The following is a 26,338-nucleotide window of genomic DNA, read 5'->3' as shown; positions in this document are numbered from 1 at the left end:
AATTTCTGAATTTATATAAATGTAAATCTATGTGCTACAAACTTAATGAGATTCCTAGAGCTTCTGCTTTTTAATAGTAAAATAGTTTCATCTTTGAAAATTTTGTGAATTCAAGGTGCTCATGCTTAATTTTAGACAGTTTTAGCTCAGTGTATAAGTTGCTTAACGTCATGATAGTGTTCTTCATCATTAAATTATATATATACTACACTAAAGATGTCAAGATAGTTTTTTTAAGTTCTTAACATCAAATATAGACTGAATACTGTCTTAGTTGAATTTTTCACTCCTCAGTCATTTCTTTGGCATCATATAGATATAATTTAGATGTGAAAAGAGTGAAATATAAAAAGACTTTCCAACCACATGGTCAGAGCCAGAGATGGAATTCAGAAGCTTACACCTCGCTACCCATGTTGTCTTCATTTCCTATCTGAAATTAGATTAGTTAATATAAAATCACAGGAATAAGTTGAAAATTTTAAGTCTTTAATATATATTTCTACAAATAAATCATAAAATTCCAAATTCTTCACAATTATATTCTGAAGCATTTATGCTATTTTCTTTTTGAAATTTTAATCCTCAGGAACAGGATCTGGACTTGGCACATATCTTTTAAAGGTGCTTGAGGATGAATTCCCAGAAGTATACAGATTTGTGACTTCAGTTTATCCTTCTGGTGAGGATGATGTCATAACCTCACCTTATAATAGTATCTTGGCAATGAAGGAACTTAATGAGCATGCAGACTGTGTGTTGCCCATTGACAACCAAGTAAGAAATGACATTGTACTTTATGGACATATTTTATATACCTTCAATCTTGTGTTATGTTTATGTGCTTATGTGAAACATTCTCTTCACTTTTCAGCTGTTTTCTTTCTCTTCTTTCCTTCCTAGTAGAATGGCATCTATGTCCACTCTTCTTAATAGCTTCTCTCCCAATATTTTTCCCTTAAAAGTCTTTATTTGACATCATTAGCAAAATTGACCTCGTGGTGAATTCTGGAAAGTTGGGTACAACTATAAAGCCAAAGAGTCTGGTTACTTCAAGTGCTGGGACTTTTAAAAAGTGGCAAGAGAAGCCTTTTGATGCAATGAACAACATTGTGGCAAATCTGCTGCTCAGCCTAACAAGGTAATCCTATTGGTGGTGTACCTGAGGACAGTCTAACAGTTCACTGACGATGTTTCGCAGTAGCATTTTTGTAGTAGCATTTTCTTGTTATTATAAGTTGTAGAAGCTTTGTTAGTTTTTATTTCATTTTGTCTAGTGTTTTCAGATCTTGGAGTGATAGACCAGAATTTTAATTTCTATGGCTCCAAAGCAGCATTTCCCATGCAATATTAATAGATGTTAAGTGATAAAAGGTTTTATGGTAGATACACTTGAGAAACACTTGGACAAAAGTAAAAATATTTTTTTGCTGTAGAATGTCTTAATCTTTTAAACCAGCTAATCTATACCTCCTCATTAGCTGGTCTAAAATATTTCCTTAACTTTGATCTAAAAGATCGCTTGGACATTATTATATCCCAAATAATAGAGTGTATTAAACAGGCCCGTGAAGAATTTAGTGAAGTCTATAGAATAATTAAGTAATTATGGACTTATATGTGTTTAACTCAATCTAAAGTCTGTTTTAAGTAAGATATTTTTATATATGTAATGAGCAACTGTAATAGTGTGTTGGTTGCACTTTAGATAATTCAGAAATAAGAACTGCCGTAGATGTGTGTTGTATTTTAATTATCTTTGTACAAGATGTTCATGATTCTAAATTTCACTGATACAGAGAAAGAGATCATATATTCTCTATTGAAGAGCCGTGTATGAAAGGATTTAAGAAAATGCTGTGGAATAAATCAAGCTATGTTCAAAGTATAGAATTTTTAAATTAAATGTTTTTCTCATGCTTTAATGTTAATTTTTTAGCTCTGCGAGATTTGAAGGGTCCCTTAATATGGACCTTAATGAAATCAGCATGAATTTAGTTCCTTTTCCTCAACTGCATTATCTTGTGTCAAGTTTAACACCCCTATATACACTGGCAGATGTTAACGTTCCTCCTCGAAGGTAAGATGTAGTAACTTTATTCTAATTACTTGAGAACTCGAATTTTTAAGAAAAAAGTTTATAATAACTCTACTTAATATCATTTCTTTGTGAGAAGTATATAAAATACAGTTGATGACAGCCATTTTTCCATTATATGAATGCATCTTTAATTAGAAGTCATTGTTTTAAAATGTCATATTAAACTATTTGAAATTAAATCTAATAACGAAATTTTTAAGCTTATGAAAATTAATAAAGACAATTTTTACTGAAATAGATTTAAGGGCTTTGAAGTCTGACAGACTTAAGTCTGAATCCTAATTCTATCACTTAAAAGCTACAGCACTTTGGGCAGGTGACACCTCCTCTGAGTTTTTCTCATCTATGTAAGTGAGAGTCAGAGTATCTACCTCCTACACTTGTTGGGTATATTAAATAAGAGTATCATTTAAAGCTCTTGTCACAGCCCAGGACCATAGAAGACTTTCACATGTTACTCTGTATGGTAGCTATTATATGTCATTTCCAGAACACCTTCTTTTATAACTGTGTGTCATTTTTAAGCATAAAACTTAGATCAGTTTACTTAACAAAAAATGTATTGAAAGACAATCTTGGCATATACAGTGATGAAGAGCTTGAAGAGTTCACACTAGCATTCACAGTTGACTGAAGGAAAAGGTCCTGTCAGACTCTGTAAGAGGAAAGTATGTAATTAAAGTAAAAAGTAAATTAAATATTTTTTACAATTTGTTTGGGCAAGATAACAGTTTTACACTCTGGGAATTTCACAGTGATATTGATTAACTTTTATTTGAGCCAGAAGCAAATAACCAATTATGCCAAATAATAGATAGGAGTCTCTTTCTATGTGGGATGCTGATGACCTTAACAGGTGAAGTAACTTGCACAGTATATGGAACATGATAATCATTCATTAAATGTTCACTGTTATCAGCCCAGCATATTAAAAATTAGTATATTAAGTAAAATGTACACCTTTAATGAGGACACAGAATGTAAATTAGTGTTAAAGTATTTATTGTACAATAGTGATAATCCAGACATTTTTATATTTAAAGTTAATTCTTAAAAATAAAGACATGGAATTTCTAATTAAGTTGAGCATAAAGACTTGGTCCTTCAACCTGAATAGTTCAAAACCAGTTAAATTCGTTTTAATCCTGCTTGGTGATAAAAATAATACTGTGTCAACATTTTTTATTTGTATAATCATAATTTGTTGTGAAGTTTTGTTTTTAATTAAAATGTGTTAGTGAAAATCATAAGGAACTTTTGAAATGTTAGACTCTTAAGGAACTTATCACATGTTCTTTCTGTCTTTGTGGGGTTTTTCCCCTTTTTTTCCTTGTTCCTTCTGCTTTACTGTAGATATTTCAAAGGCTGCCATATCAGCATGTGAAGACATTTATCCTTGAGTAAATAATGAATTGTTTTAAAATTGTACTATTAAAAGGCATAGTTTTAAAACTCTAATTTCTTATTAGTAGTTTTCAAACAAGTGAGAATGGTTTTGGCTGTGCCTTTTATTAATAAATGTCAGTTCTGAAACTAGTCCATTTTTATCAAATGAAAATAAGCACATGTGAAAGTATGTATATGTTTCTTCAAATTCCATATCTCTAATGTAAATAAAGGATCCCAATAATTCTAAGTAGCTCCTTACTAGTTTTTACATCTGATGACGAAAGATAAATCAAGAATGAGTTTGCCCACTTGTGGTGTAGTGGTTCCTAACCTTTTCTGGACTTCATTGATTCCAGAAATGCTCAAAAGCACATCCACACCCAAATTTTGAACACAGTACGGAGGATCAATGCATCCCACAGAGCTCCCCATCCCCTAAGGGAGTCCTCTGTCCTTCTTGCTCTAAGATAATCAGGGTAGAATGTAAGCTCCTAGAGTGGAAAATTGTTGTTGTTCACTGCTGAGTCTCTTGCACTTAGAATAGTGCCTGGCACATAGTAGGCATTTAGTGAATACCTATTCGAAGGAATAGGCAGCGAGTGTGATTCTGCACCTCTTCCCATTCTGCAGATTCAGCACACAAGCTCTGGCTAGATTTAGCTCAGGAACCTAATCACATTTGAATTAAGTGGGATTTAAGAACCAGGCTGGGGCCATATTAAGGACCTAGGAGGCTGTGTATCGTTGGATACTATCTTTGTCAGTCACCTTATCGTCCTCTCTTTAACTGAAAGATAAAAGAATGAAGTTAAAAGACTTCGTTCACTTAAGTCTCCCCTTTCAGGAACACCACTTTTATAGGAGAGCCTAACATTGTCCTTTGATAGTTTCCTCGTAGTTATTTCTGAGAATATTTATGATATATTTTACAGAGACAAAGTAATCTTAATGTCGTAGGCTTTTAATTAGTTTTGATAGTTCTGATACTATAAAGTAGATAAGGATACAGAACTAAGTGCTAATGACACGTGTCAGAAATCACTACCACATAGAGCTCACTAATGATATAGTCAACATTTTATAGCCACCTGAAACCACCAATATATTGCAGAAGATTTCTATTCCAAAATAAAAAGGATATTGCATGATTTCCTCTCTTCTCAAGATTGCTTTGAGAAAATGATAGCCGAAATTTAGAATATATTTGTATGTGAAGGTTATTTACCTATAGATGACTGTCTTTTCATTTTAAAGTTAAACATAGAAGAAAGATGTAATAAACAGTGACTCTTTCATTGCTGTAGGTTGGATCAGATGTTTTCAGATGCCTTTAGTAAAGATCACCAGCTAATTCGGGCTGACCCCAAACACAGTCTCTACCTTGCCTGTGCCCTCATGGTTAGAGGAAATGTACAGATCTCAGATCTTCGCAGAAATATTGAAAGGTTTGATTGTGTATTTTTCAAGATAATTTATGTGTACTGCTTGCGACAGTGTAGCAGAGTATTAAGACGGCCTCTCTGCAAGTTCTACCATTGCCACTTAACTAAAGTGTGACCTTGAGCAAGCTGCTTAGCCTCTCTGAGCCTTATTTTCCTCAAATGTAAAATAAGAATAATCATGGAACAAAGTTGTTATTTACGAGTGTTAAATGATAGGAGATGTTTTATTTTCTCAAAGTGTTCAGAAACCTTAACTATTGTTACTGGTTTTATTACCACTACACTGCTTCTTGAAGTTTATGTTTTACTATTTGACAGTCTATTTTTAGGAAAACTGCTCTATTGAATTACAATAGGGAATTGTAGGGAATTTTATAGGAAAATTATGAGACCTTCATTTCTTTATATCCCCAGATTGTTGGTTTTTTTTTTTAAGATTGGCACCTGAGCTAACAACGTTGCCAGTCTTCTTTTCTTTTTGCTTCTTTTTCTCCCCCAATCCCACCCCTCCCCCCCCGGCCCCGCAGTACATAGTTGTATATTTTAGTTGTGAGTCCTTCTAGTTGTGGCATGTGGGACACCACCTCAGTGTGGCCTGATGAGCAGTGCCATGTCCACACCCAGGATTCGAACCAGCAAAACCCCGGGGCCACCAAAGCAGAGCACACGAACTTAACCACTTGGCCATGGGGCCAGCCCCAATCCCCAGATTTTTAATGTTAAGCAACATGTGTTTCTAGCTTTTTGAATTACCATCACAGCCAATCTAATGTCCTTCTACTAAATGTCCCTTAGTTCACTGTCAGACTGTACCATGCTACTGCTCTTAGTAAAAATAGAGAACTTACATTATAAACTAAGCAATTAGAATGGTACCATCAGTATATCCTAGTTTAACTGATGTGGGGTGCCACAATATGGCAGACATGTTTAGTACCTTAATTCTTACCTTTGGATTTTTGTATCGCAGATTAAAACCTTCTCTACAGTTTGTCTCCTGGAATCAAGAAGGCTGGAAAACCAGCCTGTGTTCAGTACCTCCTGTGGGCCATTCTCATTCGTTATTAGCTTTAGCAAATAACACATGCGTGAAGCCTACCTTCGTGGAACTGAGAGAGAGATTCCTGAGGCTCTACAAGAAGAAGGTAGTTATCAGTACACCTTTGTAACTATACATGTTTAGTTTGGCTATTGAAGATGCATTCTCAAGAATTACACTGTTACAAATCAGGGGTGATCCTGTCTGCTATATTCGTTGTACTGATCATAACTGGAGAGACTTACTCAGACTGTCTAAATGAGGGCTCTCACGAGTTATAGGATTTGAGTTCCCATTTCTCTTGTAAAGCTGAGTGAACTATCATTTTAATAACGAGTATTTACGTATAGGACAGTTATATGTATTAAATTTCCTGAAAATGGTCAACAGTATCCAGTTTTTTCATTTATAGGCTCATCTTCATCACTATCTGCAAATTGAAGGGATGGAGGAAAGCTGTTTCACAGAAGCTGAGTCATCTTTATCAGCACTCATACGGGAATATAACCAGCTGGATGCCACCAAAAGCATGCCTGTGGAAGATTTACCGAGACTGAGCGTAGCTGTGTGAAAAAGAAACCCAGAAAATACAACACTTACTTTTTCCTAATTTCACATTCTTTTTGTCACCTTACCTTTCTTTTTCAGATTTTTTGTGATTCAGAAAGCCTAGTTTGTGTCGTTCATATTAGAAAGTATTTTTGTCTAAAAGAGTAGTTTTCCTTTAATTGCAATTTGTTGATGATACCAGTCTGTGAAATTAGCGAAGTCCTAGTGTCTTAACTTCAAACGTTTGTCTTTAGAAATTTCCCCTTTTCTAAAATTAAGGAAACAAACAATTCTTCAACATTTTATTTTATTTATAGTCTCATGTTTAGGCATTTATTTATACAATGATAATCATGTCTTCAATAAAAATCTTGTACAGATATATTTTTATATTTATTTATAATTTATGTTTTCATATTCTATTTAAATTCTCATGATTCTTTAAAAGTAAATACAGAGAATATAAGAACACATTATAAATATTTCTGTGTAATATCCACTAACTTCAGGGATGGTTATTAAGTTAATTGTTAACTATTAAGGAGGTGTTCTTTCTTCTTTGTGTAACCACTTGTTTGCACTCAAAAGAATCACACTTTACATTTATTTTAACATGTCTTTTGTACTAAATTATTTTTAAATATAATGCTTTTTTATGAAAGCAGTTAACTTATAATAATAAATACCAGTATTTTCAAACAATGCTCTTTGTCATTGTGCTGATCCCCATTTATACAAGCCAACAGATCGTTACTGAGGTTGATATCTCCTTCCAAGCTTTGAGTCAATGGCTATAACAGTCTAGTGAAAGTGTTACAGTTACAATGATCTCCAGTTTGTCTTTAACATTAATTTATCTTTAGTCATAATTTATATTTCAAATCCATGTGTGGATTGATCACTTAAGGGAGTAATTTTTAGGAAGAGTTTATTTTCAAGCCAAAATAATCTGCTGTGTGCTTTCTCTAGTATTATGTTTTTTAAGTTTCTTTCCTTTTCAAAGTAAGGATACTGTTCTTGGTCTTTATCTTAGAAATTTAATTTTTTACAATATTTGGTATAAAAACTTTTAGATTACAGTTGTCAACAGTGGCCAAAGAAGTTCTGTTTTCTCCTTCTAAAAGAAATCTTAATAAACTCATATTGAGGAAAGGGCAAGGGAAATTATAAATATATTTATGGTTTAATCTTAGTCCTATTTTTAAGACTTAATCTAGAATCTTCTCACCCTATAATGATTATCTTCTGATGGGAACCTAGGCTAGACTGTCAAATTATAGATAAAGTTTTAAAATTTTAATATGCTTTTTACACATCTTCAACAAAGTATTCCAAATTATTTTACAATAAAATGTTTTCTTATAAATTGTATAATTTTCCATTATATATGGAAAACGTAGATGGAACCAAATATCTGTGTATCACATAAATTATAAGATAATTTTAAAGTAAGAGTTCAATTTTAAGGTTTTCAAGTTTTACACTATTTTTAGGAGAACCTTTTAAAAGCTTCTAATGCCTGAAATACAATCATCTGAGAATAGCTAGGCATTCTTACTGTTTTAAATCAATAAGGCAGATTTGCCACCCTTTTAAAACCATTTTAATTTTTTGATGTAACGACATGATTGACTAACCTTAACTTTTCCCTTAAGCACTTGGTTTTATAGGATCTTAAGCTCAGAAAATATATCTCCTGGATCTCTGCAGCTTCTCTGACATACACAAGATGTAATCCACAGCATCTTCCATTTAAATGACCCTTCATTTGGGCAATCAAATTGAACGGTAATCATTTTAGACTTATTAGGGACACAACATCTCTTATCCAAGCAAATTCCACAGAAAGTGGGTTTATAGCTCCGAGTGCTTGAGCATCCAGAAAAGATGAATTTTTCAGCTTTGGAGAGCTGGAAGGTAGGTTGGCACGTTTTTCCTTTGGGGATCTGAAAAGACACATAACATTAAGAAGTCACTGTTTAAATTTGATTACAGTAGTTAAAAAAAGTGATACTATATAGGTCATTTTATAACACACACATAATTATTTCTAGGGCCTTAATAGTTGCTCTTTAGTGGCTTCCAGCACTCCCCTTTCTACCTTTAAAATCCCCTCTGTCCTGCCTGTTCCTGCTCCCTCGTGTTACAGGGCCCACTCCCAAATGTTCTTTGCTGTCTACCCTTCATTTAGTTCTACAATAAATGAAAATTGCTGTTTTGTTTAATATCAAGGGCTGTCTTATTAAATGTTTATTTACTTAAGACAGCAAATTCCCTAACATAGCTCAGACAGTTTTGAGTAGAAGGATAGATTAAATAAATACCTTAATCCCTTTAAAACTGAGTTGTCAGCTTCCTAATATGATAGGGAATAACTTGGGGATGATGAGAAGGGTTTTGTAGCATTTCTAAAAATTGCCCATGAGACTGTCATCTTGCTTAGTTCTAGGAGTAGGACTAGCTCTAGTTATACCAAGCAATCTTAGAATAAGTATTTTATCATAGTCCTCTGGCAAGTTTACTATCTAAGCACAGAGAATTTTGGAAATGGTGTGGTTCTCTCTCCGAGTAGGTGATATGTAACAAGATTAGAACTTCTCTGATGTTCATAATGTCTGTTTCTGTAATTATGATATAGCAACCAAAATCTTTTATCCATTGCTTTGTTTCCACTACATAATATAGAAAAAGAAGTTAGAGTCTGAAAAGAACCTACTCTTAAAAAACATACATGGTGGGGGACCACAACAAATCAGGCTGACCAAGACCCACACTGTTAAGCTATCAGAGTATCTAGAATCTACAGCTTAATGTTACCTTCTGCTTGGTGAGAGTTTTCCCACAAAGTGCGGTTAGATTACTATCTGCTTTCCTCTGAGATAGTCTGACTTTAAGAGTTATAATGAGGGGCTGGCCCCGTGGCCGAGTGGTTAAGTTCGCGCGCTCCGCTGCAGGCGGCCCAGTGTTTCGTTAGTTCGAATCCTGGGTGCGGACATGGCACTGCTCATCAGACCACGCTGAGGCAGCGTCCCACATGCCACAACTAGAAGAACCCACAACGAAGAATACACAACTATGTACCGGGGGGCTTTGGGGAGAAAAAGGAAAAAATAAAAAATCTTTAAAAAAAAAAAAAAAAAAAGAGTTATAATGAGGTGATTTTATAAGAACCAAGCACCATCCATCCCTCTAAAACACACACACTTTTCAGGAGTCTCTTACTATTGAATCATAATGAAGTTAAATCTGATTAAACTTTACCTTTACTGTCTTTGATATATTAGTGTCACAAGGCTGAATATAACACAGTCTTTTCTCTTTTCTCATTTCACACTTGGCATTTTCATTCGTTACCCTATTAGATATTCCCATCCCACATGTTCTGGAGCAAGGGGTCCACTTCGTTGCTTGCACAAGACATTTTCTTTTCCAAATAAGTGGGAGATTCCTATAAGCTAAAATAAAGAGGGAGAAGTATGTATGTGTGTATATGAATATACACACACATTCATGTAGAGAGAGAATTTTTAATTATTTTTAAGCTAATAGTTAAAAGATATGAACCTTTGTTTTTATATAATGCAAGTCCCTATAAAATAAGCTTATGGTCTAATCCATCATTCGCTTTTTTTCCCATTCCCCAAATTACCTTTCAATCAAGTGCTACAGTCCAGTTTCTTAGGAGGAATAAAAATACTTTATCTCTGAAAAACTGAGTAGATTAACCTATTTGCTTCTTTTTCTGCTTAGCCCATCCTCTGAGTATTAAGCTGAAGCTTATGTCCTGATGGATATCTGCCTTTTCTCTGGTTCTTGCCTCATGCTTGATAATATTTCCAGGACGTTGAAATAGGCATTAGTAGGATTAGGGGATTTGAGATAGTAATCAGAACAATGTGGTCTTAATGTTAAATTGTATAATATGTTAAACTATAAAATATGAAAGTTATATTTGAGAATTAAACTATCAATGAGACCAGTTATTTTTCCTCCACTTGTTTTAATCTAGTCTTTTAGAAAATTCTCTACGTTACACTCACCTAAACTAAATAATTATTATATACTAAGTCAGGGCGAAGGTGTAACCCATTTTATGCATTCAGCTAAACTGTTACATTCTCTATGTTATCAGGCCCCTGGTATTCCCTCCATTGACTAGCCATTTCAAATCACCTATGAAAAGATGGAGGATGAATGGACGGATGGATCTATGAATGGGTGTGTGAATGAGTGGATCCATGGAACCCCTCCACTGCCTGCTGCTTAGGAGAAATGGGAGGGGAAGGGGGTGAATAATGAGAATATAAAAAGGGCATAATAATTATAAACCATTATGATCCCAATAAAGTAATTGAAAAAAATAAAGAAGCCATAATAATTCTTCCATCTCTTTGTAAATCCATTGGGAGCTTCCTGTTCTGTTCGTGAATGAATCAGGTCCTTGGTTCATTTTAAGAAAACTCCATATTGGTTTATTGTCTCAAGGCATTTCTTTAAGGTTAAGTACATCCTAAAATGGATGCTTCAGGAATAAGGTGATTTGAGTCTGCAGTTGAACATAGCAAAATTCTGGCTACATTCCTTCAAAATGTCAATTTAAAACTCAAAAAGATCCCTACAAAAAAAAATGTCTTCTTGATAGGAAATATCAGTCGCTTTGAAGTATGTGCAATCTTTGAATAAAATGACTTTGAAACTGTTTTCAGTGTTATTACAGTAGGATCTTGCAATTGCATACAGAACTGAGGAAGAGGAAGCAGAAACATGAAGATACCTGGAAGGTAGACAGCAGTTATAAGACCTCAAGGCAGGAAGCAGATTAAAAGCCTGGCACGCATCTGCAATAAATAAAGGTAGGTTAGATTATTGCATTACCAATAATCTCACTTAAAGTTAAGCCAAGAGCTGCAGTTCAGGAATTTGTTTAACGTTCATTACAAAGCGAGAAAACCAGAAGAGGTTTTTAAAAGTTTAGTACTTGGTGAGCAGTGAGAAAAGCATGGGGGCATTCTGTCATGGCATACTTCATACTGACCAAGCAAACCTAGTTCCAACTATAGACCACCCAGAATTAACTAAGTATATAAGTTACTATCACAAATATATCTTAAAGTGTGTGTTTGTCATTGTGGTTGTCTTTAAAAGCCAATCTCCTGTTTGGGCCCTTAAATACAGTTTCAGAGTTAAGCAAAGGAGAGACGTTAGAGACTGAACATATACTTTGAAACATATCTGGGCCGATATCTCAAATGCCAGAGAGCAATTTGGGAGATTTTTCTCATTTTTTCAGCAAAGCACAAATCACTAACAATGACCATCTGACACCCTCTCCAGCCAGGTTCCAAGTGAACCCTCTGAAACTGCTCTAACTTCACAAGTTAGACCAACTTGAACTTGATCCAGAGGGCCCTACTTGTGGAAAACTGCTGCTCTAAGGGAGTCTCTCCCACCAGGGAGTTTCAAGTATGTGTTCTAAGAAGAGCTGTATATTGAGTCACTTTGGCCTAAAGCAGAAAATCAGCTGTTGCTGTACAGTTTGATAAAAGAACAATTTGGCTTATAATTTTATACATCTTAGAGCATTACAGTCATGCGTCGCTTAATGATGGGGATACATTCTGAGACATGCATCCTTAGGAGATATCATTATTGTGCAAACACCATAGCATGTATTTACACAAACCTAGATGGTAGAGCCTACTGCACACCTAGGCTATGTGGTACTAATCATATGGGCCCACTGTTGTATACGCAGTCTGTCGTCGACCAAAACATCGTTATGCGGTGCATGACTGTAGTGTCATTGTGCTGTTAGTTGAATAACTATGTATGGTAAATGCAAATTTACCCCAACCTGTTAGATTTTTTTCAAATTAACTGACATAATTGGGGTCCCTAAGCATGTTCCTTTCATAGAGTTAGTTTTTACATATCTAAAACTCATTTCTCTGACTATAGTTGCTTTCATTAGACAGCCACATAATATAAGTGAACTTAGGAGTTTTTAGCATATACAGATATTCTGTGTTTCCATGGCACCTTTCATTCACTAAGCTCTAAATTTCTTTTTTTTTTTTAAGATTGGCACCTAGGCTAACAACTGTTGCCAATCTTCCTTTTTTGTTTTTTTCCTGCTTTATTTCCTAAACCCCCCCGGTACATAGTTGTATATCTTAGTTGCAGATCCTTCTAGTTGTGGGATGTGGGACACCACCTCAACGTGGCCTGACGAGCAGTGCCATGTCCGCGCCCAGGATCCGAAGCCTGGGCCGCCGCAGCGGAGCACGCAAACTTAACCACTCGGCCACGGAGCCAGCCCCCTAAGCTCTAAATTTCATGTAAAAGGCCTTCTTGATTTCTGGATGAAAACAGAGATATGAATAAGAACCAGGCATCAATATTGCCCCTTTTGAGTCCTGGCTCATCTGTGCTTCATATGCTGGCATTTTTGCACTTAAATAAGACGCTAACTTAGAGCTGACCAGAATATGAGGCTCATGAATGTATTGATTCTAACAGTAAATGGCCATGTGTTCAAGATGAGTAATAAATAATCTCATTTCATGTTTCTGACTTAAATACACACCTGGGTAACCTAATTAAAAATGCGTGTGTGCGTTTATTTAGGGAGAGAGAGAGATTGGTCGTTGTTGAGCTTCATTTTCAGAGTAAATGAAAGGATAATTTTACATCAGCAGTTTTCTATTTTTAGAAATAATCTTTACAAATTCAAAACACGTCCTCAAATAGTTTTAATTAATAGGCTTCTATTTCCGGTTGTATCATATAGAAAAGTTGTGTTTGAAAATTTTTGAAACTGGATGGGTTCATACTTCTTACTCATAATAGAACAATACAAATAAAAGCTTTTCCAGGGAACACGTGAACAATATTGGGTCAAATTTCTTGAGAAGAGGTTGAGTGGTAATAAGCAAAGGTAGTAAGATTTTAGAAGAGTTTTCCTGACCTAGTAGAGTTTTTAAAAACTGCAATATTTTACTGAAAAATCTATAACATTATAAAGTGTCCTTTCAGGTACTCAGAATGTCCCTGCCTGAGGCAGACTGAGATGGCACAACCAAACTGAATCTCACAGGGGCCACCAATCAATAAGTACTGACTGAGTACCTGTGGTACAGAAAAGGAATATGAGAGAAAACCACAAAAAGTCACTCATGAAAAACAGTTCTACTTAGGAGCACCTGGCATTGCTTTGTAGCTTGTTGAGGGCTGCTGTTGTAATGGTCCCAGGCCACACTTTGATTGATCAGACTTCTTTCCACCTTTAGCCCCAGAGCAGCGACTGTCAGCCAGCCTTGGTATGAACAGAGGAGTGCATCCGATGGCCCCACTCACACAGAGGCAGCTGAACAGGGGATTGGGCTGAAACACCTGGCCATTATGGTAATGAACACTGTTGAACTCGCATCCCACTGCTACGAGGTCTGAAGATAGAAAAGAGCAAAATCACCAAAGAAGCCCTAACTGATAGACTAGACCTCCAGTTATAAACCATAGAGGAAATAACTATCTCTTTTATGAAGTCAAGTTCTCATCTTCTTAGGGCCCATCTGGAACCTCCTTCACAGAACATCTGTAGAAGGGTGAAAATGAGACATTTTCATTATGTTGTAGGCTATCAGTCCCAAATGGTCACTTCTGGAATTAAGACCAAGCAAAGGTTAGGTTCTGGAGCAAAATTCCAATATGAGTATAGCAACGAGATAATGATTGTAAATCTGAAAGATGGGTTGATGGCTGGTGAGACTGAGGTTTCCCCAGATGCCCAACAACAGGCTAGGATGTATGGTTAGGAAGTCAGGATATGTGAATGACTGAAGTAATCATAATTTGTTTAACTACAGTACTGCAAAGTAACTGTTAAGAGAATTGGAGGAAACTTTCACTTCCTCTGAGGGGCATTATTGACCTGGCTCAGCAGCTCTGGAAGTGTGGCCCATGGACCCCTTGGCAGTGCCTGAGGCCCTTTCATGGAATCTGTAAAGTCAAAACTCTTTCGGACTACTAAGATATAACTGGCTTTTTCACTGTGTTGATATTTGCACTGATGGTACAAAAGCAATGGTGGCTAAAACTGCTGCTGGCACCTTAGCATGGATCAAACTGTACAGGTTAGTCATTGTGTTATTCCTTGCCATGCACTTGTACTTAAAAAAAAAAAAAAAGCTAGTTTTACTTAAGAACGTCCTTGATAACACAGTAAAAATTATTAATTTTATTAAATCTTAATCATCAAATACATGTCTTTTTAATATTCTATGTGGCAAAATAGGAAGTATACATTGAACATTTCTGTGTACCAAAGCATAATAGTTATCTTGAGGAAAAGCACCTATGCTATTGTTTGAGTTTTGGGCCAAACTGGCCAATTTTTTAGTGGGAATTTCACATGAAGAAATGACTAGTAAACCATGGTTATGCAGACTCGAGTTTTAGGCAGACATTTTCTCAAAAATGAACAAAGTGAGCCTGTCACTTTAAGGAAAACAACTGACAGTATTTGTGGCCAATGAGAGAATTCCAGCTTTCAAGCAAAAATTAGAATTTTAGAAAACTGTGTCTACCACTGAGGTCTTTATAGCTACCCAATATGTAGACTTTGGTGATGAGATTGGTATTAATTAATGTGATTTTTTTAAATATTGTATAATTCAGTGTATCAACATTTGAAACATCTGTATAACCCGTTTTTCCAAACTGATGTTTTCCAAATAACTAATGCATGGTATTACAAAATCACGCGTGAGTAAAAGACGCATTCCAGATGGGTCTTGGATAGACCAATGTATTTTGATGTCACAGAGTTGGACAAGTTCATTGATGTGGTTTCAGATTCCATGATGCAGCCATTTTTAGGAAACTATCACTTCTCAAGTTTGAATATAATATCAAAAAAGAATATTCACAATTATCTGAAAAGCCTGTAAAAATATTTCATCCTCTTCCAACTATGTATCTGTGTGAGGTTGGATTTCCTTCATATATGTCAACCAGAACAACATGTCGCATCGATTGAAACAGAAGCAGATGTGAGAATCTTGCATCTCTGTTAAGCCAGACAGCAGAGAGATCTGCAGGAATGTAAAACATTTCCACTCTTCTCACTAAACTTTCCTTTGTTTTAGAAAATGAGACTTTTTCATAAAATACATTATTCCTATTAATTTGCAATGGGTTTGCTGTTATTTTCAAATGAATTAGCAAATATTTTAAATTTTCCAATCCACTAAATACCATAGAGATAACCCACATAAACAAAAGGTCTTTAGTGTCCTCACTGATTTCTAAGACTAAAGGGAACATTGGGCCAAAAAGTTTAAAAAACTGTTGTTCTAGATCAGGAATCAACAAATTTTCACAAAGAGCCAAACAGTAAATATCTTAGCCTTTACAGGCCATAGTACATAGGATGGTCTCTGTGGAAACTATTGGACTCTGCCACTGCAGAGCAGCCATAGACTGTACGTAACTGAATGGGCATGCTGGTGTGCCAACGAAACACTATTTACAGAAACAGGCTGTGGGCCAGATTTGGTCCCTGGGCCATAGTTTGTGACCCCAGTTATAGATTATCCCCACCCCCATCCTCATGGCTATGCTCTGTTAAAATATTCATCACATTGTATGTGAAATTACTTGTGGAAAGATCTGTGTGACACAATAAACTGACTTTGTGAGAGAAGGGTCTGTGTCTTTTCTTCCCCTGTTGTGTCCTCAGTCCGAGTGCCTGGCTCAGTAAATGATGTTCACTAAATGTTTGTTAGGTTAACGGACTAACTGACCCAGCATTGTTTGGGAGAAAGGAGTGTCCTGAATGCCAGAGTCTGAAAAGGCCATGTTTTCCCTATAGAATTTTCATAAAAAACAGCTAACACTTTTGAGGGTCTACTCATACCAGATACTGTGCTGGGTGTGTTGGGTTTTATCTCATTATTTCATTTTATCCTCCTAACAACTCTGTAAGAATGGAAGTACGTAGGACATAATTGAGGCACAGAGAGATTAAACAACTTGATCAAGGTCACTCAGCAGATGGAGCCAAGGATTTGAACCCAGAGCCTACATTCTTAACCAGTATAATATTGTGCTGACAGGGGCATCAGGCTATCAGACTTGAATGACTTGACACATTGAGTCTGACTCCAAAGATGTGCTCTCATTCCATGTTCACAAACTTCTGGTCATTTGCCTTCCCATTGAAGGCTTTTCCACAGAGTAACTAAACTGCTCAGCTGACAAGAGTATTTCTCTTCTGTTAGAGACTATCTTTGTTTTTTTTTTTGAGGAACATTAGCCCTGAACTAACATCTGCCACCAATCCTCTTTTTCTGCTGAGGAAGACTGGCCCTGAGCTAACATCCATGCCCATCTTCCTCTACTTCATATGTGGGATGCCTACCACAGCCTGTCTTGACAAGTAGTGTATAGGTCCACGCCCAGGATCCAAACTAGTGAACCCCAGGCCTCCGAAGCGGAGTGCACGAACTTAACCAGGCCAGCCCGGAGGCTTTATTTTTTATCCTAAATAAATTGACATCCTGAATTACTGTCAAGGTGTTGTAGATTTAGATGGTCTCAATCAGCCTCCAGAGCTTAGACCCATAGAGCTAGGGGTCAGGCTGTGATTTGGGGTGCCCCCGCCATCTTTTTTACTAACCTGCTTCAGCAAAAAGTACAGTAACTTGACGGCTAGTTGGGAAGGCTGAGATGAAAGGCATCTGTCTGAATACTAGATATACATCGTCACCTTTTAAGCAAGATTATTTTTTCATTACAGAAAAGGCTGAATTCAGATTGTTTTTGACAGTATTAACAAAAACTGTCATTTTGTGGCACTTTAAGAAGTTAGACTGTCTACATAATTTCTCCTATCATTAACAATTAACTGAGAAGAACTGCAAGGTTGCTTCAACGCAGTAAAAATAGAGGTTTCTGAACGTGTGTAAACATCTGCTAATTTCACACAGGGTCCAACATGATGGAGCCAGTCCCACGGGTGTGTGAAAACTAAACCCATCTTATATGTAGCCAAACTAAGCTGGTAATTCCAAATTAACAATTGCAGAAAAAAATCCTGTCTAGATTCCACCTTTTCCAGCAGGTTCAGAAGAAGACACTTACATGCACACACTCCAGTCTCGTACCTAGGCCTGTCTGCTGAGTAGTCACAGTACAGCCCTTTGTGAGGGTCGCAGAGGTCAGCTTCATTGCAGATGTCCCCTGGTTGCTTGGCACAGATTTTACAGCATCCACAGCCATCCCTCACAAAGCTCACTCCAGGAGGGCACCTGGGCTCCTGATGAGGGCATTTACAGGGCCAATGACAAAACTGTTTCCGCTGATGCACTTCTGAGACTTCTCCAGGCCTTCCTTCAGGCGTGCCCTGTGCCCTGCAGAACTTCATTTGATAATAAAGGTGATGTTAGAAATGATTCCTCAAACTAATTTCAGAAGCTTTATGGAAATAGAAGATTCCCCCAAATTGGCAGAATATGGTGTGGTAAATTGTAATAATATATCTATCAGCATTTAACATAATCATTCTCTCCTTCAACTTTTCTTCACTCGGTAGCCAAGACATCACTCTCTTACTCCTCCTTTCTCATGGATTACTCCTTCTCAGTCTCCTTTGCTGGTTGCATCTCATCCTCCTCATCGCTAAACATTGGCGCCCCCTGGGGTTAAGACCTCTAAAGTATCTTCTCTCACTATATTTCTTATCTCCCACCCAGACCTCTCTTCTGAGCTCAGACTCAAACTGCCTACTTAACGGATCTCCCCGTAGAGATTCGATAGGCATAGCTAATTTCACATGACCAACCATGAATTCCCAATTTCCCCTTCCAATCTACTCTTCCATAGACATCCCTATTTGAGCAAATGCCAATTCCATTTTTCCAGAATATCTTGGGGTGAGGTCATTCTTGACTCCTCTCACATTTTGTATCCAATCCTGTCAGTAAATCCTAATGGTTATATCTTTAAATTATACCCATTCTGATCATTTCTTAATACCCCCACTGCTACCACAGTGATTCAAGCCACCATTATTTTTCACTTAGATGATTATAATTGTCTTCTAAAGGTTCTCCTTGCTTCCCCCTTTGTCCTCTACATTCTTCACTTGGTATCCAGGAATGTTCTTTTAAAAGAAAAGGCAAAAATAAGTGGAACTACATCAAACTGAAAAGCTTCTACACAGCAAAGGAAATAATCAACAAAATGAAAAGGCAACCTATGTAATGGGAGAAAATATTTGCAAACTATATATCTAATAAGGGGTTAATATCTAAAATTTATCAGGAACTCATACAACTCAATGGCACATACACACACAAGAAAACCATTAAAAGAGGGGCAAAGGACTTGGATATACATTCCTCCAAAGAAAACATACAAATGGCCAACAGGAACATGAAAAGATGCTCAGCATCGCTAATCATCGGGGGAATGCAAATCAAAACCACAATGGATGGCACCTCACACCTGTTTATTTAAAAAAAAAAAAACAAAAGATAACAAGTGTTGGCCAGGATGTGAAGAAAAGAGAATCCCGGTGCACTGTTGGTGGGAATGTAAATTGGTACAGCGACTATGGAAAACAGTACGGAAGATCCTCAAAAAACTAAAAATAGAACTACCACATGATCCAGTAATCCCACTTCTGGGTATTTATCCAAAGGAATTGAAATCAGGATCCGGAAGAGATCCCTGCACTCTCATGTCCATGCAGCATTATTCACAGTAGCCAAAATATGGAGACAACCTAAATCGCCGTCGATGGAGAAAGAAACTGTGGTAGACAGACAATGCAACATTATTCAGCGATAAAAAGAAAGAAATTCTGCCATTCGCAACAACATGGATGGACCTCGAGGACATCATGCTACGTGAAATAAGCCCCACACCCAAAGACAGATAGTATATGATGTCACTTATATGTGGAATCTAAAATAGTCAAACTCATAGAAGCAGAGAGCTGAATGGTGGTTGCCAGGGACTGAGGGGTGGGGAAAATGGGATAGTGAAAAAGTATGAAGTTTGGGTTCTTCAAGATAAGTAAGTTCTGGAGACACACACAGCCTAGTACCTATAGCTAACAATCCTGTATTGTGTACTTAAAATTTGCTAAGAGAATAGATCTTATGTTAAATGTTCCTACCACACCAAAAAATACATAAATAAATAATAATAAAAAAGGGGCAGGAGGAAACTTTGGGAGGTGATGGATATGTTTATGGCCTTGATGGTGGTGATGGTTTCACGGGTATATACTTAACCCCGAACTCATCGAATTGTATACATCAAATATGTACATCTTTTTGTATGTCAATCATACCTCAGTCCATGTCACTCCTTGCTCATAAGGGGTGGCTTCCTCATAGCCTCCCATTTCAACGTAACATCCAAACTACCCTCCGAGGCCCTGCAACATCTGTCCCCACTCCCACACACCCCCTGGCTTGCTTCACCCAAGCCTCCACACTGGCCTCCTTGGTCTTTGAAGACTCCAGGTATGCTCTTCCCCTGGGTATCTTTGTGGCTCACCCTGACTTTCTCTAGATCTGTGCTCAAGTTTATCGATGAGGTCCTTCTTGACCACCCTTTATAAAACAGCATCCTGCCCCAGCTCTTTCCCCACAGACCTTCTTTCCACCTACCTTATTACCTATATATTTTACTCGTTTATTGTTGCAGTCACACATCAAGAATGTGAGCTTCTTGAGAGCAAGCTCTTTGCCTAATGTCTGTCTTGTTGTCTATAGTAAATATTTATTGAGTGAAAGAACATGGTACTTCCTAGGTGTCAAGTACCTTACACAATTATACCATTTAGCCTTCAAAAGAAGAGTATGGAGTAGTTATTATCCCCATGTGACAGGTACAATAATGGCCCCCTCAAAGACGTCCATGTCCTCATCCCCACAACCTAACATGTTACCATACATAGCAAAGGGGATTTTGCAGATGTAATTAAAGATGTTGAGATGAGATTATCCTGGATTATTCAGGTGAGTCCACTGTAATCACAAGCATCCTTATACGGGAAAGAGAGAGGCAGGACCGTAGAGATGTGATGATGGAAACAGAGGTAGGAGAGATGCCACTGCTGAAAGGGGGTTACAAGCCAAGGAATGCAAGCAGCCTTTAGAAGCTAGAAAAGGCAAAGAAGAGATTCTCCCCTGGGCCCTCCAGAAGGAACACAGCCCTGTCCACACTTGATTTTAACCCTGTAAGACCCATTTTCAGGCTACAGATGTCCAGAACTGTAAGATAATAAATTTGTGTTGCTTTAAGCCACTAAGTTTGTGGTAATTTGTTAGAGTAGCGATAGGAACATATACACCCCTTTTTATTAATGAGGATGCTGAGGCTCACATTATTTAACTTGTCCTAGGTCACACAGCAAGTAAGCGTTTTAAACCAGAGTCCAGAGTCAGAGCTCTCAACCCTTACCCTCTTTCCTTCCCTAGTCCAGGTCTTGCCACAACCAGCTTTGGTATTGAACAAATCGCTGAATCTCTGCATCTGTTTCTCCTCACCAGCCTAGACCTCGCCCCATAAGCTTACAACTCATTAATTTCTACAGGGTCTATCCATTCTGATGTCCCACAAGCACCTCATTTTCTCCCTCATCCGACAAACTGCTCCCCAGCTAGTAGTTCCCATTTCAGTGAATGGTGGCACCATGCACTGAGTTCCCCAAGCCAGGAAGCTGGAAATCAACCTCACCTGTTCCCTCCCCTTCATCCCTCACACCTGAAAGTCGCTGACACAGCAAAGTCCAAGCTCCTAAGCACAGCATTCAGGGCCCTCCTCTTCTCTTGCATTTTTTACATTCCTTAGGTTCTAGCAAGTTAAAGTGTCTGGAGTCCCTGCCTATCTGACGCTGCTCCTCCTGCCTGTAAGATTCTCCACCTGACCCCAGCCCTTTACCTAGTTATCCTTCAGGGCTCTGTTTAAGTATCACCTTTTCCAGAAAACTTTCTACAACCTCCCCTGCCTCCCTTTCACACGTCTTTGTGCTGAGATTATGTGTGTAAGCGCCTGTCTTCTCCACTCACCATAAGGCTACCCAGCCTCAGGGGCTTGTGGTTCATTTGCTGGTGCACTACTGGTACCCAGCCGGGTGCCTGGCAAGTAATTACGTAATTAACTCTCTGTTTTCATTTGATGGAACTGAAGGCAGCTGGACTAATCCAGAGAGCGAAACCTCGTTTCAACTCAAAAACTCTGCATTTAAAAGTATCAGTTTGAGAGCCAGCCCGGTGGTGCAGCAGTTAAGTGCACACGTTCCACTTCGGCGGCCCAGGGTTTGCCGGTTCAGATCCCAGGTGCGGACATGGCACTGCTTGGCATGCCATGCTGTGGTAGGCGTCCCATATATAAAGTAAAGGAAGATGGGCACGGATGTAAGCTCAGGGCCGGTCTTCCTCAGTAAAAAGAGGAGGATTGGCAGCAGTTAGCTCAGGGCTGATCTTCCTCAAAAAGAAAAAAAAAGTATCAGTTTGAAATTCCACCATTAAACCCCGAGCCTTTTTTCTTATCACTATTAAAACATGTGTTCCCTGGAGTAAGACTTTCAGCTCCTATTCAAGTTGAATATACAATGTGAGAATCAATGCTGAGGATACAGTGCTGGGCTCCTGCAGAAGGAGGAGGGGAAAAGGAAATACAAAAGTGGAGAAGGGAGTAGAAATAGCGAGGCTAGAAATAGTGACTGTTTACTTCTTAATTTTGCACAGGTTCAGCCGAGGTTACCAGGGAGTCCTTCCCAGGTTCAGCGGCCTCTCAGCGGGCTCATGTTCATGGGGTCTCTTGCTCCTCCCCTTGTCCCACCTCCCTAAGGCATGTGACTCTTTCTTAATCCCTCCACTCCCTTGACTTTCACGACACCAGGCCCTCCCAGTTCCAGCCCAACCTCTCAACATACCTCTGCAGGCTCCTTTATCCCGAATTTGACTTAGAGGAAGGCTTCGTGGGGTTTCATGACCTTACCGTATTGCTTTTCTCACTCTGTTCGCTGTCTCTTGGCAATCTCATCCACTCCCTTGCCTTCAATTTCTGCCAGAGGCAGCTTCGAAACTGAATTTTCAGCCAGGACTTCTCCACTGAACTCTAGACCCATATAGCTGACTGCCTACTGGACATCTCCACTCGAATGTCCTCCAGGAAGAACTCATGTGCAAAAGTCATCCTTTCCCCCGCCAGACACCTTCTCCAAAAGTTGCAGTTAGGAAGCTAGGAATCATCTGGGTCATCCTCTCCCTCACCTCCCATGGCCGTTCAGTAACTAATCCTGCTTATTGTCATCACATCCGTAGAATTAGTCCCTCTTCCCCATTTTTACTGCTGCTAACTAGTTACTATTGCAATAAGTTCCTAACTGGTCTCCTTCCCTCAAGAGTGACTTAAACAAATCTACCAGATTGCTGCTAGAGGGATCTCTTTAAAAAAATCCATATCTGCTTGTATTACTCCTCTCCTTAAAGCCCATCACGACTGTCTCCAGTGTAAGTACAAACTTCTGAGCATGCTATCTAAAGCCCCCTCTGCAGTGGTTCGTGCCGACCTCCCCGGCCTTAGCTCCCGATGCACTCTCTTCCTATGCCTTGCAGTTTTCTAGACTCACCATGTCGATTTTCTCCTCAATGTTTTTTCTCATATTGCTCCCTCTGATGAAATGCCCACTCCCCAAACTGCCCACCTGGGGACACCTGTTTATCTTTCCAGTCTTGAAGTATCTCTATATCGTCTCTGAGGCCAATTTGGTTTTCAATAGTGAAAACCAAGGATAAAGAGAAAATCTTGAAAGCAGCCTGAGAAAAGGAAAGCATTACACGCAGGAGAATAACAATGAGATCTGACTTCCCTTCAAAAGGAGACAAAGACGTTTTTTAGTCAGAGAATGAATAAACAAATTGTGGTACATCCTGAGAATGAAATATCATTCAGCACGAAAAAGAAATGAGCTATCAAGCCATTAAAAGATGTGCGTATTACTAAGTGAAAGAAGCCAATCTGAAAAGCCTACATACTGTGTGATTCCAATCATACAACATTCTGGAAAGGGCAAAACTGTGGGATCAGTAGTTGCCAGGGGTTGTGGGGAAAGGTAAATAGGTGGAGCACAGAGAATTTTTAGGGCAGTGAAAACACTCTGTATGATACTAAAACGGTGGGTAGATGTCATAGTACATTTATCCAAACCCATAGGATATACAACAAGAGTGAACCATAACATAAACTATGGACTCTCGGTGACAATGATGTGTCAATGTAGGTTCATCAATTGTAACAAACATACCATTCTGGTGGAGGATGTTGATAATGGGGGAGGCTACACATGTATGGAGGCAGGGGATATATGGGAAATCTCTATACCTTCCTCTCAGTTTTGCCATGCACCTAAAACTGCTAGAAAAAAATTGACTTTTTTTAAACAAAAAACATAAAGGAAAAGGAGGAGGAGGAAGAGAAGGAAGAGAAGAACAAGATGCCCAGAGACAATGCTGAAAGAAAAAAAAAATTGTCAACCTAGAATTCTATCACCAGTGAAACTATCTTTCAAAAATGAAGGTGAAATAAAAGACATTTCCAGATAAGCAAAAACTGAGAGAAATTGTTGCTAGCAGACCTGCCTCACAAGAAATACTAAAGGAAGATCTTCAGTTTGAAGGGAAATTACAATGGATAGTAATTCAGAAATACAGGAAGACATGAAGAGTCCTGGAAATGGCAAATATATGGGTAAATATAAAGAATTATTTTGTTTTCCCTTTTCTTCAGACATAATTTTGATTGGTTTCAAAAGCAAAATCTGAAAACAACAAAAGCCTCATCAGAATGGTGCAATACAAAGAATGAGGGTTGTCACAACAGATCTGAGCTTTAGTATAGTTCTGTGATCTTAGATAACTTTCTATCATTTATTGCATCTTTGAGCCTCAGTCCCCCTCTGTAAAATGGGATTAATAATATGCACCTTGCAAGGTTATTTTGAGGATTAAGATAATGACTAAAGAGGGGCCAGCCCAGTGGCATAGCGGTTAACTTCACATGCTCCACTTTGGTGGCCCGAGGTTTGCCAGTTCGGATCCCGGGCACGGACATGGCACCGCTTGTCAAGCCATGCTGTGGCAGGCGTCCCACATATAAAGTAGAGGAAGATGAGCATGGATGTTAGCTCAGGGCCAGTCTTTCTGAGCAAAAAAAGGAGGATTGGCAGCAGATGTTAGCTCAGGGCTAATTTTCCCCTCCCACATACCTCCCCCCCCCGCAAAAAAAGATAATGACTAAAGTGCCAGCACAGTGCTTGGCTTATAGCCCATGTTCAATAAATGCTAGGTATTATCAGACCCTTTCAAAATTCATAACAGCACAATTAAGCAAAATAATACTTTCTCGTTGATCTACTCATAACACCTTTTTGTGTTTGTTTTTGTTTTTTATTTTGGACACATCTCTCTACATTGGGATATTTGCCATTTAGGAATATGTTGTAGCTTTCAATCCCCTGTAATGTCATTATACACTGACAAGCCTTTTCACAGGAACAGTGGAATAGGAGATAGGCAGCCCCATCTCACTTCACGTTTACTGGGGAAGTGTACCCCACCTCATAACAGCAGGAATGAAGTGTACCCCAGATGTTCTTGTTACAATCCTTTTAAATCTCTTTCTATGTAACAATTTTCAATCCTTCGTTTTCTAAGATATATCTACTACTTACCACCCCAATCAACTATTAACTCACAGACACGTCCATGTTTTCTCAATCACCAGGTTTCAAAAGCTCTGTTCTCTGTGCAAGCAATAACCTCCCCCATGTAAATAAATCCATAAGTCAGTCACCCTGTTTTAATCTTCTCATTAAAAAATACCAAGGCAATGAATTAATCATATTAAATTAAACCCTTTGGTCTGTTGCTTGAAATATTTCAAAGTCTCCCTGGACTGATTCCCTTTCATAAAAAGGGAGAAACACATGGGTCGAGAAAAGAGAAAGTCATAGACTGTTTCAAAAATATAAATGGTTGTCCCGAAGTGCTCCTTTCAAACAAGGACAGGCTTAACCGAAAAAAGTTGTCAAAATCACTTTTTCCAGTGGCTCTTTGCACATTTTGTACCCGACTCCGGAAAGTTGAGCCCCAGCCTGGAGCCCACATGAAGGGGCACCATTCACTGCGCCAGGCCAGGCAGAGCTGCGGCTCCCCAAATACGCGCTGTGTGTTATGCGCCAATAAAAAATATACGTATTATTAAAGTTTGGGAACTGTTCAAACACATCGAAATAGGATTAAGTGCCATTACCTGAAAAGGGGAAATGTTTTCCACTTCCTTCATGACGCTAATAAACTAAAGCAGAACTTTATTTGCAGAGGAAAATGGCTCCTGTATTTCCACAAGGAATTTATCCCTCCTCTTGCCCCATCTTCGTCCTTTTTTTACTTTGGACCTGAAGAAACGAGAACTGCTGTAGTCTCCTGAAGGGAAGGAGTAAGACGGGAGGTCTTACCTGTGACAGGGCAGCGAGGAGAAGCGTGGGAAGGAGGAGCCCCGGCATGTTCCCCAGGACGGTGCGCACCCCGGGGACGGGAGGCGGGCGCGCTGGTGGCCTCGCACAAAGCTGCCCTCTGTCTCCTCGGCAGGAGAACCCCCACGCCTCCTCGTCCCGCGCCTTCACTGGGGCGCACACTCCCAGCCTCTGCTTTCGCTTTCAGGGATCTGTGAATCCCCTGTTTACTTTCCTGCGACTCCTCTCCTGTTTACCTTCGCGGTGGCGCGGAGTGCGTC

At 38.5% G+C, this 26,338-nt stretch overlaps 2 protein-coding genes across 7 annotated transcripts in view; one reads left to right on the top strand and one right to left on the bottom strand.

Annotated features, from left to right (window-relative positions):
* TUBE1 (tubulin epsilon 1) overlaps positions 1–6,902 on the top strand; it is a 19,674-nt gene extending 12,772 nt beyond the window's left edge. For all 3 annotated transcript variants that reach the window (XM_023650950.2, XM_023650951.2, XM_070225428.1), the window contains 6 exons: positions 590–777; positions 966–1,141; positions 1,940–2,080; positions 4,795–4,935; positions 5,903–6,077; positions 6,384–6,902. In XM_023650950.2, the coding sequence (XP_023506718.1) occupies positions 590–777; positions 966–1,141; positions 1,940–2,080; positions 4,795–4,935; positions 5,903–6,077; positions 6,384–6,542 (980 nt within the window). In that variant the 3' untranslated portion in view covers positions 6,543–6,902. The remainder of the gene's footprint in view (positions 1–589; positions 778–965; positions 1,142–1,939; positions 2,081–4,794; positions 4,936–5,902; positions 6,078–6,383) is intronic.
* CCN6 (cellular communication network factor 6) lies at positions 6,811–26,338 on the bottom strand. Of its 4 annotated transcripts, XM_070225440.1 has the most exons (6): positions 26,061–26,338; positions 17,663–17,939; positions 13,723–13,965; positions 11,295–11,358; positions 9,782–9,975; positions 6,811–8,466 (listed from the first exon to the last, which is right to left on the bottom strand). In XM_070225440.1, exons 1-5 carry the CDS (start codon positions 26,106–26,108, stop codon positions 9,969–9,971), a joined length of 639 nt encoding a protein of 212 aa, XP_070081541.1. In that variant the 5' UTR covers positions 26,109–26,338; the 3' UTR covers positions 6,811–8,466; positions 9,782–9,968. The 4 variants fall into 4 exon arrangements, with proteins under 4 accessions (XP_070081541.1, XP_001502408.3, XP_023506721.1 ...); XM_001502358.7 differs by lacking the exon at positions 11,295–11,358 and having other exon boundaries at positions 26,061–26,328; XM_023650953.2 differs by lacking the exons at positions 11,295–11,358; positions 26,061–26,338 and adding an exon at positions 25,856–26,006.

The sequence above is a fragment of the Equus caballus genome, chromosome 10, assembly GCF_041296265.1.
Source record: "Equus caballus isolate H_3958 breed thoroughbred chromosome 10, TB-T2T, whole genome shotgun sequence".
In the NCBI taxonomy this organism is placed as follows: Eukaryota; Metazoa; Chordata; class Mammalia; order Perissodactyla; family Equidae; genus Equus; species Equus caballus.
This window is presented reverse-complemented; position numbering and strand designations above follow the sequence as displayed.